The following is a 15,314-nucleotide window of genomic DNA, read 5'->3' as shown; positions in this document are numbered from 1 at the left end:
CACTGGAGTGAAGCAACCTCAGGGCTCCAAAAAGGTGTAAATAAGCTCAGTTTAATAGCAGCGGTGGAGGTAGGGGTACGGGGAGGGAAGGGGGATTTCAACAACAGTCCTGTCTGCCCCTTCCTTGGGATGCGCTGCCAGACTGAGTCAGGGGGTTGTGGGCTCCTCTGCCTCCAGCCCTGCCTGCACAGGCAAAGTTTGTCTCTCTGGGTCCAATGTGTCCTCTGCTCCTGCAGCCTTACAAGAGCCACCGCTCTCTCCTCTTATTCCAGCTGCAGCACTCACCATGGAGTCCCCCATCCAGATCTTCCGTGGAGAGCCAGGCCCTACCTGCGCTCCCAGTGCTTGCCTACTCCCCAACAGCAGCGCTTGGTTCCCCAACTGGGCTGAATCGGACAGCAATGGCAGTGTGGGCTCCGAGGACCAGCAGCCGGAGCCCGCACACATCTCTCCGGTCATCCCTGTGATCATCACCGCTGTCTACTCTGTGGTGTTTGTAGTGGGCTTAGTGGGCAATTCCCTGGTCATGTTTGTCATCATCCGGTGAGTTCCGGGGACAGTGGTGGTGGACCTGGTGGTGGGTTGGGGATAGGCAATGTGTGTGTGTGTGTGTGTGTGTGTGTGAGAGAGAGAGAGAGAGAGAGAGAGAGAGAGAGAGAGAGAGAGAGAGAGAGAGAGAGAGAGAGCAAGTGCTGGGTCTTTTCTGTGCAGGAGAGAGATATTCTCCAAGGTGACATCTTAAAAGACTTTCCCGAGAGAGTGTTTTGGCAGGAATTGTGGGTTTCACACGGGGACTAATCCAGGTACCTTTAGGATTTAAGAGCTACCTGCCCTTGTCAAAAGGGAAGCTCCAAACCTCTGCCAAGAGAGCACCTCAAGAAAATGCCAGGATTCTGATCACAAGGTCATCTCCTAGTAAAGAAATTAGAAATTTTCTGTGAGCCTTTGCTTGCTCTAGACTGAACTTTATTGCCCTGTCTAAATATGTTTAAAATAAATTCTGGGCCCACCGAATGCATGGGAGATAATTCAGATTTTCTTTTTTTTTCTTTTCTTTTTCTTTTTTCTTTTTTGTGGTAACTCATCAGACTGGTGTTGTAGCTTATAAAATGAAACCAATATGCTATTTAGTGTTGTGAATATCCACTAGCTAGTGCCCAGCGAGTATGCTAGAGAAGCACTCGAGCTAGCCTGTGTGGCTGTCTCAGAGTTGGGTAAGTGCGGGAAGGCATGAGATGGCTCAACTGGAGATTCTGCAATAGCGGTGCACGCATCCCCTCCCCATACTCTCTGCACTAGACATCCTGTCCTGTCCTTGTCGTTGAACGTCTCATAGGTATCCATTTGATGTCCTTTTACGTACTGTAAACCATCGCAGAAGAGCATAAGGAAGGCTGGGGTGCACACAGTCATCCCATACCACTCCTCACCGCTCGCTCCAGCAACTTTATGCTGGACTTCGAATGAAACAATGTAGCCTCGCCTTTCTGCATCCTGTCTTGGAACAGACCTTAACGTTTTCTTTTACTCAAGAATAGCCAAAGCAATCTCGGAAGTTAAGAGCCTATCTTTCTCTCTCCGGGTATTTTGTACATGTTTGAGAATGTCTCAATGAAGTGTGGAGTCTGCACAGCCATGTCAGGACATGAACTAAAAGTGGTAGGGATATAAAGATTGAGGAGAGGAGGGAGGTGCATAGCCCTTCATCCAGCTGGGTGCTCACATACTAGGCTTGTAATCTAGGAGATGGAAACAGGAGGAATGTGAGCCCAAGGCCTGTTTGGACAACATAGTGAAAGCAAAATAAATTTCAAAATGAAAACTAAAAAATCACAGAGCCAGAAATAATAAATAATATAAATTTATAAATAAAAAATTTTATAAATAAAAAAATTAATTTTTATTTTATAAGACTAAATGCCTCAGCGCTTGAACACTTACTGAGCACCGGTACTGCTACAGCACCATAGAAAAGAAAAATGAAAATGTGCTTTTGATACTGGAACAGATCACAGGCCAAGCCCACTCAACTGTTCCCCTGCTCCCTTGTCTCTACTTTCCTGGCATCTATCTCGGAGTTAGCTTCAGGAGTTTGTTTCTTTTTGGGAGGGAAGAATTCCTCCTCATTGCCATTTCAAAATAACCCAAGTGTCACTATCTCCTTCACCCCAGCTTGACTTCTGGATGTAGGCAGTCATGTGACCCCTACAGCTTCTGCGCTCAGCCACAAATCTAAGATTCTGTGCCTGCAAGACTGCTGCTATTCTAAGATGATTGGGTTTCAGCGGGACAATTAATACAGTTTTAGAATTGTATCAAGACCTTTGACTATAACGATTACTTGCTCCTTGCCTTCTATCTACAGGTTGTGCCAGCTTATATTTTAGAGAAGGAAAAAAACATTCAAAACATAGATGATGGTGGTCATTGTTTTTGAGACGGTCTCACTAAACTCCCCAAGCTGGCCTCAAACTCACAACCCTCTTACTTCAGCCTGTACCATGTAGTGGAATTATAGACTTGTGCTACCACATCTCACTGAAGAAAGGATTTTTAGAAATGGGATTAAAAACACCTGTGGGTTATTGTTTGTTCATCTGTATAACACTCATTATCCAAACTGAGTCATGATTCACATGACCATTCTTCAGATTTCCATGTAAAGTCAGAGAAATAAGTTTACATATATGTATGCCTTTCGGTACCCAGATGGTGATGCCCTGCTAAATGTATTGGAATTTGTTCTGAGAACTCACTGCCACATGGCAATATCAAGAGGAAGGAATGAAGTGTCCCAGGGTTTTAATTACTCCAGTGAAGTTGTTTCTCGAGCATTCCTCATCTTTTTTTGGACACAGTCCTGCAGGAATAGCCTTGGGCTTTTGCTGAACTTGGCTACCTGTGTGGCAACAGAAGGGCAAAACTTGTGTTCCTGTTCCATCCTCTATGGTACTGGATCTCTGCATAGGCCACAGCCCTGAAAAAATCCTGGCTCCAATGCGAATCGGGATGCCCAGAACACTGCAGACTGACAGAGCGTGAGAGACAGCCCAGAAGCAAAAACAGCACTTCCTTTGCTTTTTTAGAAATGAGGAAACTACTGCCTTTTAGTAAGCAACCATGATTTCACTACCCAGTAATCCAGAAGAATGTTTAGCAAATTAATTTCATTTATATGAACTGAAGGTATCTGGAGAATTTAATGAGACAAACTCATTACATTTTCAAATCATCCAGCTGAGACGTCATTTCAGGGAAATCGTCATTCCTGATGATTTTTCTTTTTTTTAATTTAACATCTTTAAGAGAGAATTTTCTAAAATAAGAATTGAGTTCACGGGGAAAAACGAATAAAAGGCATAGATGCTCCACATCCCTCCCCTTCACATGTAGCTTTCCTCCATGTCTCCTGCCCCAGCCAGAATCCGGCAACTGGCAAACCTGAGCTGACTCAGGACTGTCTTCCACACTGCACAGTTACCGCTGGAGTTGTTCAGCCCCGTCAGGTACTACTGAAGCCTAATGACAAATGAAAATGAATTGTGCTGAAGTTGTGTATAGGTCATTGTGCTATGAGTTCATTATAAAATGTCTCTTGAAAACACACGTGTTGAAGACTTTGTCACCATCTGAAGGGCTGTTCAGAAGTGGTGAAATGTTTGCTTTGATGCAAGGAAGTGAAGCCATTGGGTGCATGTCCTTGAAGGAGATATCATCTCTCTTTCTGTGTCTGTCTCTGTCTCTCTGTCTCTCTATCTCTCTGTCTCTCTGTCTCTCTCTCTCTCTCTCTCTCTCTCTCTCTCTCTCTCTCTCTCTCTCTCTCTCTCGCCCATTGCAGCCTGAGGACCAACAGTGAACTGAAACTTCCCAAACTGGGAACCGAGACAAACTTTTCCTCATCACAAGTTGACTCCCTTCAAAACTGTGTTGCTGTGACAGAAGTCTAGCACTGTCTAATACATGTGTGCATTGTGAAATGTTTAACTTAATCAAATGAACACACAATCCATTACCACACAGAGAGCTACTTCACTGTGAGTATGCCAGCTATGTGGGGCGTGCACTTGAGATCTCCCCTTAGCACCCCTCAGATCCATATACGGTCTTCCTGACCATACTCATCACTTATGTACGAACCGCCACCAACACCCCCCAAATAGCCCTAAACGATGAGTATGAGCATTGTTTACATTGTATCTTTATTACACTGGGCATTATAAGCTGAATGTTCACAGAAGATGCACAGGCTAAGTGTGAACTCTATAGCACCTCATACAAAGGCCCAAGTAAGCATTCATGGATTAGGATATCTGAGGAGGGTCCCTCTGTAGATATAAAGGGACAATTCTGGAACCTATGGAAACCTCAAAGTAATAAGTATGTGGCAGTGCTTCAGCTCTGCAGGGCAGCAATCCGGCGCTTTCTGTGCTTTATAGCAGTATTGGCTTCCTGATTATTCTGTCACTCCTGGTGGTGAGTATTGTCTACACTCATAATGTAGACTTGGCCACACTGGTTAGAAGGCTTTCCAACTTTTATTTGCAAAATGTGGCAGTCTCACTATTTTTTTCTGATGGAATACCTGGCCTTTTGAGCATCATTGGAAGAAGGCAGCACTGAATTCCTTTGCCAAATAGGCATGAGTGCCAAGAGCTCTTAGGAAACACAGAGAGCACTTCTAAGATTATTTTATAATATCGGCCTTTTCAGAAAAATGAGAAGGGGTAGTGTCTTACAGCGTTGTACTCTGACTTGTTAGAGCAGGACCATGGGAGGTTATTGCACTAACAAGAAGGATAGCAGCTGTCTTGGTGGTGACAGTGGAGGGCAGCATCATCTGAGCGCTTGTAATCTAGGCCCCTGCTGTGTGACTGTGTGTGTGTGTGTGTGTGTGTGTGTGTGTGTGTGTGTGTGTGTGTGTTTGTGTGTGTGTGTGTGTGTGTGTGTGTGTGTGAGAGAGAGAGAGAGAGAGAGAGAGAGAGAGAGAGAGAGAGAGAGAGAGAGAGAGAGAGATCTCTAATCATTATCAGAGCTTTGTAAGGTCATATGAAGTTCCCAATGCTGTATCTGTTGCTTTGTAAACCACCAGCAAGTGCTTATAATACTTTTGTTCTTGTTGGGTCCTTGATCTCCTCTGATGCAAAACCACCCACCCAGTCTCTTATCAAACCCCATAAAGCCCATCTGCACTGCCTCCTGTAAGGGATACTGGGTATCAAAGCTATCTCTGTATCCCTATCGTCTGGCAGGCTCAAGCTCCTATGAGCTTTTCTCTTTTATGTCGTCTGTGAAGATTTCTCTGGTTTCAAGCTTCTTTCCACCGCTGTGTTCCCTACTCTTACAATGTCATTTAGACTGTGTTTTTAGTCATCAGATTTGGGTGTGTTGCAGATTTACAGGTGGGCCTTCCAAAACTCAGGGAAAGCATGTTGAAAATGAAGGGATAAAGAGAGAGGAGATAAGCGTGAATGGTAAGAGAAAATAGCTTTGGGGCTCAGTAGGAAGCAAAACTGCAAGTAAAAGCGAACGGAGTGGAAGATACCGGATACCAGTGCATCTCAAAGTGTGTAGTGACAAGGTACCAGCTCTTCCGATTTAATGTGCTTGTGTCATGAAGGCTGAATGAAGTACTGATTTAAGAAACATCACTGACCTTAGAATAACAAGAACAGACAGATTGATAGCCCTGCTTAGCAAAGGAGGCCAACAATGCAAGTGTTATCTCTTCCATCTCTGCGCTGTCTACACATCAGGCACAGAGAGATGATCAAACGTCCCAGGACCCCACCTGACCAAAAAGTCAGCATTCCCTCTGGCATGTTTCAAGCACTGTGGGTATCACATTCTCGGAGAAACTCTGCCCTGTGACAGTTGTTCTTGATATCTAGAAAGGCAACTCTGCTTTCTTCATGTACCCAGGGGTTCCATTCAGTTGCAGAGGTAGAGCCCACAATGGGCTCGAATTAAGGAGTCCATAGGGACTAGTTCTAGCTCTCTGGAGGAGTGTCCATTGAGGGTCACATTCTCAATTCTATCTTCCTGGTCTGTCTGTCCCCTGCCGTCTAATGTACAGTACTGTGACTCAGGTTTTTAACTCTGTGGAGATTAGCTTTTCCTTTACTCTTCATTACCATAAGCTCCTGAGAGGTATATGACCAAAAGGCAGCCATCTGCCACCGGCCCACCTTCAGCTTCTACACAGAAGTTAAACTTCTCATCTAGATGGTGCCATTTCATTTGAAATGCTTGCAACTATTTTTTTGTGAAGTATCATGGATAAAATGATAAAAAATACTCTCATGGATAAAATGATAAAAAATACTCTCAGAAGAAAAGTGCTTAGTTGTTTTCTCAGTAGATGTACAATGACTTGGAAGACTGGCTAGCAGTTCTAGTTAACTAAACAGAACTTCTGGGGGCTCTGATAGAATCTCCAGCAGCGGAGGTTTCCCCTTATATGTTTATGGGGTCCAGTACAGCGTTCTTCCTGGTAGACTGTTGACAGTGTCTATTGAACTTCTGGTTTATTCTCTGTCTGTTCTGATTGTGAGCTCTTCTCTCAGTATGACAGGTTTCTAAGCCCCTGTCTGGATGATGGAACCCTGCCCTGTTCCTCAAAACAAGGTCTATCTCTGACTATTCTGCACAGATCATTGGCTTTACTCAGACCCAAATTTCTTCAGCTAGAGGAGTGAATAGACATAAATCTTAAAGACAACTTGACGGACATGTTTGAGACTTAAGTAATTGAAGTCAAAATACTAGATTTTGAAGCCGAAATGACATATGTGAAATACATAGCTTGATATCTATCTACTGCATTGCAATTTCTTGTCATTTGTAATTAAAACTCTTTAAGATTTTTAAAGAGAATTCCATGATCATTAGCTGCCTCATTTATAGAAAAAAAAATATGATCTACTGTGTGGAGTTATTGAGAGACCTAAGTGAGGTACTATCTACATAATGGACAGAAAGCTTTTTGAAGTGAGTGGTCAGTGTGATTACTGTCAGTGCTCAATTCTTTAATTATGAAATCTTATAACAAGATTTGGTTTCTTTATAAATTCACATCTTATGCAGTTCTGTTCACTTATTGGATATAAATATTTTTTAAAAAGCTAAAATCCAGGTATCCCTAACATATTATGATAACTTTAGACCTATATCTTATTTCACGAAGCTTTAGTATTAGTTAACTTATGTTTGTCTATTCCAGGGCCCAAGTTTCACTTTACTGCCATTTTAATTTTCAAGCTAAATTGGATAAAAATAGCCATGGATATTATCTGAAAGCTACATTCCACTTTGCTTTCTGAGGTGTTAAATTCTTTCCATATATGAAGGGGAGAAAGAGTTGGGGAATATGAAATAAATTGGATATAATCATTGGGAGAGTGGAGAAATACATCTCACTCCATATCTCTAAGTTATCTTTGGAATACTGTGCAATAAAGATGCATGTTTCATTTTGTACAGAAGAAACCGAGGCTTGTGGTAATAAGTCGCTGCTATTCTCTGGGCCTTGAGGATGTCTTAAAGACCTATGTGTTGGCTATGTGGCCTCGGAACTTTAATGTATGCAAGTTAGTTGGAAGTCTTTGGATTGTTTTAGGTGGGTCCTAATGTAGTCTTGGTACCTCATGCCTCTCCTCCTATTCTTCATTACTGGTGGCAAAATGAATGGCCTTGCTCTGACATGCTCTCCTATTTTGAGGTGCAGCCTTACCACAGGCCTGAAGCAATAGAGCCAGTAAGGCATAGTCTGGAGCCTATAAGAAAGGAAGAAGAAACAATTCTTTATACATACAAATTGACTACCCCAGGTATTTGATATCGTGGGGGAAAACTGACTTGTACACCCTATTTAAGTTTAATGGATAGAAAAAAAGGAAAGACCAGGACCCAGGTATCTCTAATTTTATGAAGCAAAGAATGCCAGTCAAAGATCATGAAAACACAGAAATCTTAGAGACTCAAAACACAAGAGTAGATATGAAAGCTATCACTTTCTGGAATCTATTAGAGATTTTGTTAGAGGAAGTTGAAGAAGTTGAAAGCATGTTTCTAACCTAAACTTTTTAAATATAAAATTGTATTTTAGAACAGTCAGCATTCATATACACTGCATCCTATATTTTCTTTTTTTCCCATTAAAAAAAATAGATATGCTCTGCATTTACATTTTAGATGTTATCCCCTTCCCCCAATACTATCCTCTCCCCAACCCATTGCCTCCATGAAGGTGCTCCCTCTCCCAACCACCCTCTCTCACCTCAGCACCTTAGCATTCTCCTACACTGGGAAAACAAGCCTTCACTGGACCAAAAGCCTTTCCTCCAATTGATGCCAGAGAATGTTATCCTCTGCTGCATATGTACCTGGGGCCAAGGGTTTCTCCATGTGAACTCATGGGTTGGTGTTTTAGTTCCTGGGAGCTGTGGTTTGGTTAGTTGATCATTTTGTTCTTCCCACGAGGTTGTAGACCCTTTCAGCTTCTTCAGTCCTTTCTCTAGCTCTTTAATTGGGGTCCTTCTGTTCAGTCTGACAGTTAGCTGCAAGCATCCTCCTCTGTATCAGTATGGCCCTGGCAGAACCTCTGAGGAGGCATTCATATCAGGTTCCTGCGAGTAAGCACTACTTGGCATCAGCAATAGTGCTTGGGTTTGGTAGCTGCATATGGGGTGTATCCCTAGCTAAGGCTGTCTGTGGATGATCTTTTCTGCAATCCCTGATTCTCTATTTGTCCCTTTATTTTCTCCCATGAATGTTTTGTTCTCCTTTTTAAGAAGGACTGAAGCATTCCTTCTCTTTGAGCTTCATAAGTTCTGTGGATTGTTTCTTGGGTATTCTGAGTTTTGGGGCTAGTTGCTTATAAGTGAGTGCATACCGTGAGTGTTCTTTTGTGACTGGGTTACCTAACTCAGGATGATAGCTTCAAGTTCCATCCCTTTGCCTAGGAATTTCATGAAGTCATTGTTTGTAATAGCTGAGTAGTACTCCATTTTGTACTATAATTTCTCATTAGGACAATCACATGATTGTGCTTGCTTAGTTTTCTGTGTTTAGAAAGATATTATAAACCTTTGGTTATAGAGTTTTAATCAATTTCTAAAATATATATAGGCCACTTAACAATATTTATGGAATATGTCCAAGGGCAGAGAGTGATTCTCCAATTCCCAGAAAAAATGGCACTTTTAGAAATGGATCGTAAAGGTGAAAATCAGAACATGCTGGTTTAGTACTAATGCTTGCAGTGCCCTCTTACCTAGCCAATAATACATCTCATTTCTCACAGGACGAGAAAGGCAGATAGGGAGGACAAAGCCAGTGGATGCTGAGGGTGGATTACTTCCCTGCCTGACAGATGTATCAAGCCAAAGCTTAGATTGGCCTCTCTTCTAAGTACCTGGCTTATTATCCTTACGCATCAGGAACTGATTCAGGACGTTTGGACTCAGGGATATAACTTCACACTGGACAACACATTGCATCGCTCTGATGTCACGGACAGATAAATTTTTAAGAGAAAATGTATATGTCTAGTGAAACAGGAATGAATTCATTGTGGTAAGGTTTATAATTCTGAGGTACAGAGAAAAGAAATTAACACACAGATTTTTCTTCTTGGCTTCGGAGAGGTGAGACACAATGTGTATTTACTAGCCAATGGAATCTGGAGGAAGCATTTTCTTCAAAGAACAAGTCTGTCAATTCAGATTTGAGTGAGAACGTTGTCACTCCAAACTTCCTGTTGTAGTGTAGAGAATGATTTCCGTTTCTAGACAATCTTGCTAAACCATCTTGAACATTATTACTGTCTGTCCCCTTGTCTGAAAAGTAAGATAATTGTGCACTTTTTAAAAACTTCCAAACATGGGATAGATAAAAAAAAACAGTATTATTTTTATGTACTGTGGTACTGTTATATTGAATATAGCACATCTTGCTCTGTTTTATTTATATAAGCTACTTGTAATAGCAAGTTAGTAGCATATTGACATGCACTGAGTCTAATTTTGCTTTGGCTACTGTGGATGGCTATATTTTAAAATCAAATACCATTTTGTACTTTCAAAAGGTTAAATGATTACAATGATTGATTTCTTAAAATGACCATGAAGGTATTTGTTTTATACAAACAAAAGAAAAATAGTTCAAAAATATTTAATCAATCCCTCTGCGGAGGATTAAAATTAATCAGCACCTCTGACATGAAGGACTCCACAGAATTCCAGCCTGTCTGCATATTCATCTAGTTATTGATCTAGGCTGTCTTCATTCTCATTTTTAATTAACTTATTGATTGAAGCACTAAGATAGAACCTTAATGAAGCCTGAGGACTTAACTTGTCTTTCCCAATACCCTGGCATATAGGAAGCCCTTTTACAATCTGCACGCACAGTGAGTGTAAGAACTAAGTACATGCAAAGCAAAATTAATCATTAAGTGGCTGTCACCCTCATTCACCCTCTAGGTTTAAGTTGTAGAGATGGCAGGAAGTGTGATTGCTTCTTATCTTTCAGATACACAAAGATGAAGACTGCAACCAACATCTACATTTTTAACCTGGCTTTGGCAGATGCTTTGGTTACCACCACTATGCCCTTCCAGAGTGCTGTCTACTTGATGAACTCTTGGCCTTTTGGAGACGTGCTGTGCAAGATTGTCATTTCCATTGACTACTACAACATGTTTACCAGCATTTTCACCTTGACGATGATGAGTGTGGACCGCTACATTGCCGTGTGCCACCCCGTGAAAGCTTTGGACTTCCGCACACCTTTGAAAGCAAAGATCATCAACATCTGCATTTGGCTCCTGGCATCATCCGTTGGCATATCAGCGATTGTCCTTGGAGGCACCAAAGTCAGGGAAGGTAAGAGCCATGTTTTATACCATTTATAAAAGTAGAAGTCTTTATGAGGTGAACGTTTACCGTGAAAATGAGTGGAGCACGTATCTATTAGAGAACAAGCAAACAAAGCAGTAAACATGTAATTCCTAAATCCATGAAAGAGTGAAAATGAAACAAATGTGTAGTTTTTTTTCTAGCTCTAAACATGGAGTAGGCTGATAGCAGTGTCAGAGCATAGATGCCCAGAAGTGTTTGATTTTTGAAGTGCTCGGTGAACTTAGAAGAACTGTAAATTCAGAGAGAAAGAGAGAGAGGGGGAGAAAGAGAAAGGGAGGGAAGGAGGGAGAGAGGGGAAGGGAGAGAGGGAGAGGGGGAGAGAATATATACTCTGGCTTCCTTTTTATTTCTCTTCTTCCTGTATTTTCACAGACGCTTTTTATACAGTAAATTGAGGTTACCATCCTACAAACTCACTTTGGAAACAAGTAGCCTAAATATTTATATTTTAACTAATGTTGTTGCAAACCAAGTGAAAAGTGAGTGTGAATAACCTTGACAGTATTTCCATGGGTCATAAGAAGACACGAGTGTGTACATAAAGCCTTTAACTGATAACTGGATCACACCATAGTCATTACTCTTATGTCTGTGAGAAGTAGAATCTGGGAGGGTGAGGATGAAGTAAGGAACCAAAGGCAAGGTTTTGAAAATATAACAACCCCATGGCGTACCTTCTTTTTCTCTCTAACTTGTTAGAGACACATGTGGGTTCTTCTCCCTTCTTGCTTTAAGGTTATCCTTCACACATCTTTTGTTTGTTGGTTTAGGTTCATGATCTGGTTCATAGGCATTTATAGTTCTTATCTTAGGCAAACGAGGTAACTACACTTACCCTGAGTTTACATTACATTGGGATGAAAGATGAAATTGCCTGAGTACTTTAGGATATGCCATTGCCAGGGTTGTATCCTTGACGAATTCAGTTTAATTAATCTATAGTGTGATCTAGGTTGGTCTGAGCTGCAACCAGGGTGAGAACAACTGTCTCAAGAGTTTTATTTTTTTAGCAAAATATGAAGCTACGTAAAATGTATTTGATCTTAATAGAGATTCTCTGGAAGGAAGCAGGTGAATGGATTTTAAAGTATATTCATGCTATCTAATGCTTTTGCAGATGGTCCGAGTGTATCTTTTATAAGAGAGCTTTGTAGTACCTGTGAGTACAACAGATAAGTGGAGATATATGTATATATATATATGTATATATATATATATATATTGTGTGTATATATATACATACATACATATATATGTATATATATATACATATATGTATATAAAGGGTTTTTTGAGTCATAGTAAAAGGGCCGATGCTAAAAATCATTGCTTATCTTACACAATACAGGCATGGGTTATTTTTGTTCATTCTAGGTAGTTTCTTTTAGAGAAATTTGAGGGTAACAGCAAAATTGAAATGAAACGTAGAGTTTTAATTTGTCGCCTACTACCACACTTGCACAGCCTCCGTTATCAAAACTTCCAATAAAGTGTCCCATTTGTCACAGTCCAGCTTGAATTAACACACTGTCACCTAAAGTTGATAGCTTATGTTAGGGGCCACTCTTAGTGTTGTATTCTCTAGAGCTTATTTTCTCCTAAACTGTGTTGTCAGTTCCGAGCCCAGCTGCAGCAGATGGACTAAGACATTTGCCAAGTTTATTAAACAAGCCGTTACAAAGATGATAAATCATACAGAGGGATATGTTTTGCTACCTAGATTAAGGAGAAAATAAATTGCAAGAAACGTTTTGAAGGTGAGGTGTCTGAGCATCACACGTCCCATTTAGGAGCAAAGCTTCACACGCACTAGGAGGAAAAGATGCTGAGTCAGAAAAGGCAATAGATGACTTTCCAGGGCAAAAAAGATCTGGTTTTCTATTTCATGTTCTATGTGTAGGTTTAACCACTGTATTACTGCTAACGTTTTTCAGAGAGTGATACACTAGAAGAATGGGTTTCAGTTAAGCTTTTGAAGGAAGAAATGAAGAGAGATCTTTTTTTCAGGTGGAGGTTGCTGGAATTGAATGCATTGATGATAGAAGAAAATATTCACCAGTGTCAGTGAGGATTAATTAGTGCAGGAAAAGAGAAAATTAAAGTCGTTTCATAGGGTACCTGTCCTTTCCTTTTGCTTTTGTTCAAGCAAGGGTTTTGTTTATATTATGAAAGATGATTTTTGTGGACTGCATTCATTTTGTACTGCTGCACCATGTTTCCTGTTAAGATTGTTACATAGCTAGGTATTTTAGGTCCTCTTTCTACGTGTTCAGGGCTGGCTGGTATTGTACTTCAGCATGCTAGCATCATTAGTCACCACCACGAGCCTTAGAGGCTAAAGCTTTTTAGTACCTTTACCAGCGCCTACTGATGCCCATACAATACCGAGGACTCTTATATACAGTAGTATATTTTTACTTTATGGGTATTTTATATTGAGTATTATGTTTCTACATTATTTACTTAAATAATTCATAATCTGCCTATCACCAGCACTATAGTAGACAACTCTGGACAAAGAACTATACTGAGCTAAATGATGCCAAGAATCGGAGAGCCTTCCCTAGGGAATAGTCCTCGGTTATACAATATCAAATAATTATCCCTGAAAATATATAGACAACATTATTCAGACTGAGCAGGTTATATTTATATATTTAAGAATATAATTTGTATGTAGGCAACAACAGTTAAAGAGTTTCTCTCTCTATTCTTCTATCTATCATCTATCTATCTATCTATCTATCTATCTATCTATCTATCTATCTATTCAGTTTTATGACATACAATCCAGTGAGGTTGTTTGAAGTTGTTTAATATTTTGTTTTCTATGGAAATGGTGATAGTTTTTAAAGGGCACTTTAAATCTTTTCACATAAAGAGTAACACAAAGATTGAAGTAGATGATTATTGATTTCTCTTGGTTTTTCTCCATTTACTTTTAAAAATTCTTGTTCACATTTCAATGACGCTGTTAATCACAGTGAGCCGAGTATTACTATTAAATCACAGCACCAGAGTCATATTTGGACATATTTCATCATCAATTCTTATGGATTCACATAAACAGTTGATGTTTTAAGACAAGTTGGTATTTGATAAATTCAGTAGAGAGATTAAAATTGATTAGTCATTTATTAGAAATAGATGTTGACTTTTTAAAAATATTAACTCTTGCTGGAACTGTGGGTGTAGGAACATTGTCAATACACAAAAAATACAAATAGTTACCACAATAAAAGTAAACAGTTTAGTTCCTCTGAAAGCCTCAAATACCAAGCCAACCTTCATAGCTGGATGAATCATATTGCTAACCAGCTTTGCTTGTTTATTCTATGCAACGCTCTGTGTTTGACAACAAATAGCTCTGTAGATACATTTTTTAAATTGAATGCTCATTATAGTGGACCATCGATTTCTGATTTGTTCTTCTGCTTCCAGTACTACCTGACTATATTTGGTTAATGTATAACTCTGAAGTCACAGTACTGACCATAGCAGGATTCTCTTTGTCATTTTGTTGTTTTTGGTCACCTCTGGCAGATGTGGATGTCATTGAGTGCTCCTTGCAGTTTCCTGATGATGAATACTCCTGGTGGGACCTCTTCATGAAGATCTGCGTCTTCGTCTTTGCCTTTGTGATCCCAGTCCTCATCATCATTGTCTGCTACACCCTGATGATCCTGCGCCTGAAGAGTGTTCGGCTCCTCTCTGGCTCCCGAGAGAAGGACCGAAATCTCCGCCGGATCACCAAGCTGGTGCTGGTCGTAGTTGCAGTCTTCATCATCTGTTGGACTCCCATCCACATCTTTATTCTGGTGGAGGCTCTAGGCAGCACCTCCCATAGCACAGCCGCCCTCTCTAGCTATTACTTCTGCATTGCCTTGGGTTATACCAACAGCAGCTTGAATCCTGTTCTCTATGCCTTTCTTGATGAAAACTTCAAGCGGTGTTTTAGGGACTTCTGCTTCCCTATTAAGATGCGGATGGAGCGCCAGAGCACCAACAGAGTTAGAAACACAGTTCAAGATCCTGCTTCCTTGAGGGATGTGGGTGGGATGAATAAGCCAGTATGACTAGTCATGGAAATGTCTTCCTATTGCTCTCCAGGTAGAGAAGAGTTCAATGATCTTGGTTTAACCCAGATTACCACTGCAGTCTGAAGTGGAAGGATGAGGTATTCAAGAACTTTTGACATGTCATGCTATGAAATCCAAAGGTGCAGGCACATTAGTGATCTAGCTGAGTAGGGGCAGCAAGTCTGAAGAACAGAGCACAGCAGGTCCTAGCAACAATACACCTCTTTCCTAGGACAAAGAAGAAGCCAATCTAATCTTAGCCCTTTGATAAACAAAGACAACACTATTTCTTCTGGTTCCCTTGATTTAGTGCACC

General features: G+C 40.7%; 1 protein-coding gene across 1 annotated transcript; it reads left to right on the top strand.

Annotated features, from left to right (window-relative positions):
- Positions 1 to 286: 286 nt before the first annotated feature.
- On the top strand, positions 287 to 14,995 carry OPRK1 (opioid receptor kappa 1; the record flags this gene model as incomplete). Its single annotated transcript, XM_080938678.1, has 3 exons — positions 287 to 543; positions 10,531 to 10,883; positions 14,463 to 14,995. 3 exons carry the CDS (start codon positions 287 to 289, stop codon positions 14,993 to 14,995), a joined length of 1,143 nt encoding a protein of 380 aa, XP_080794804.1.
- Positions 14,996 to 15,314: the final 319 nt, after the last annotated feature.

The sequence above is a fragment of the Micromys minutus genome, assembly GCF_963924665.1.
Source record: "Micromys minutus genome assembly, chromosome: 26".
Taxonomy (NCBI): domain Eukaryota; kingdom Metazoa; phylum Chordata; class Mammalia; order Rodentia; family Muridae; genus Micromys; species Micromys minutus.
The sequence above is the reverse complement of the archived record's forward strand: the minus strand, read 5'-3'. Positions and strand labels throughout refer to the sequence as shown.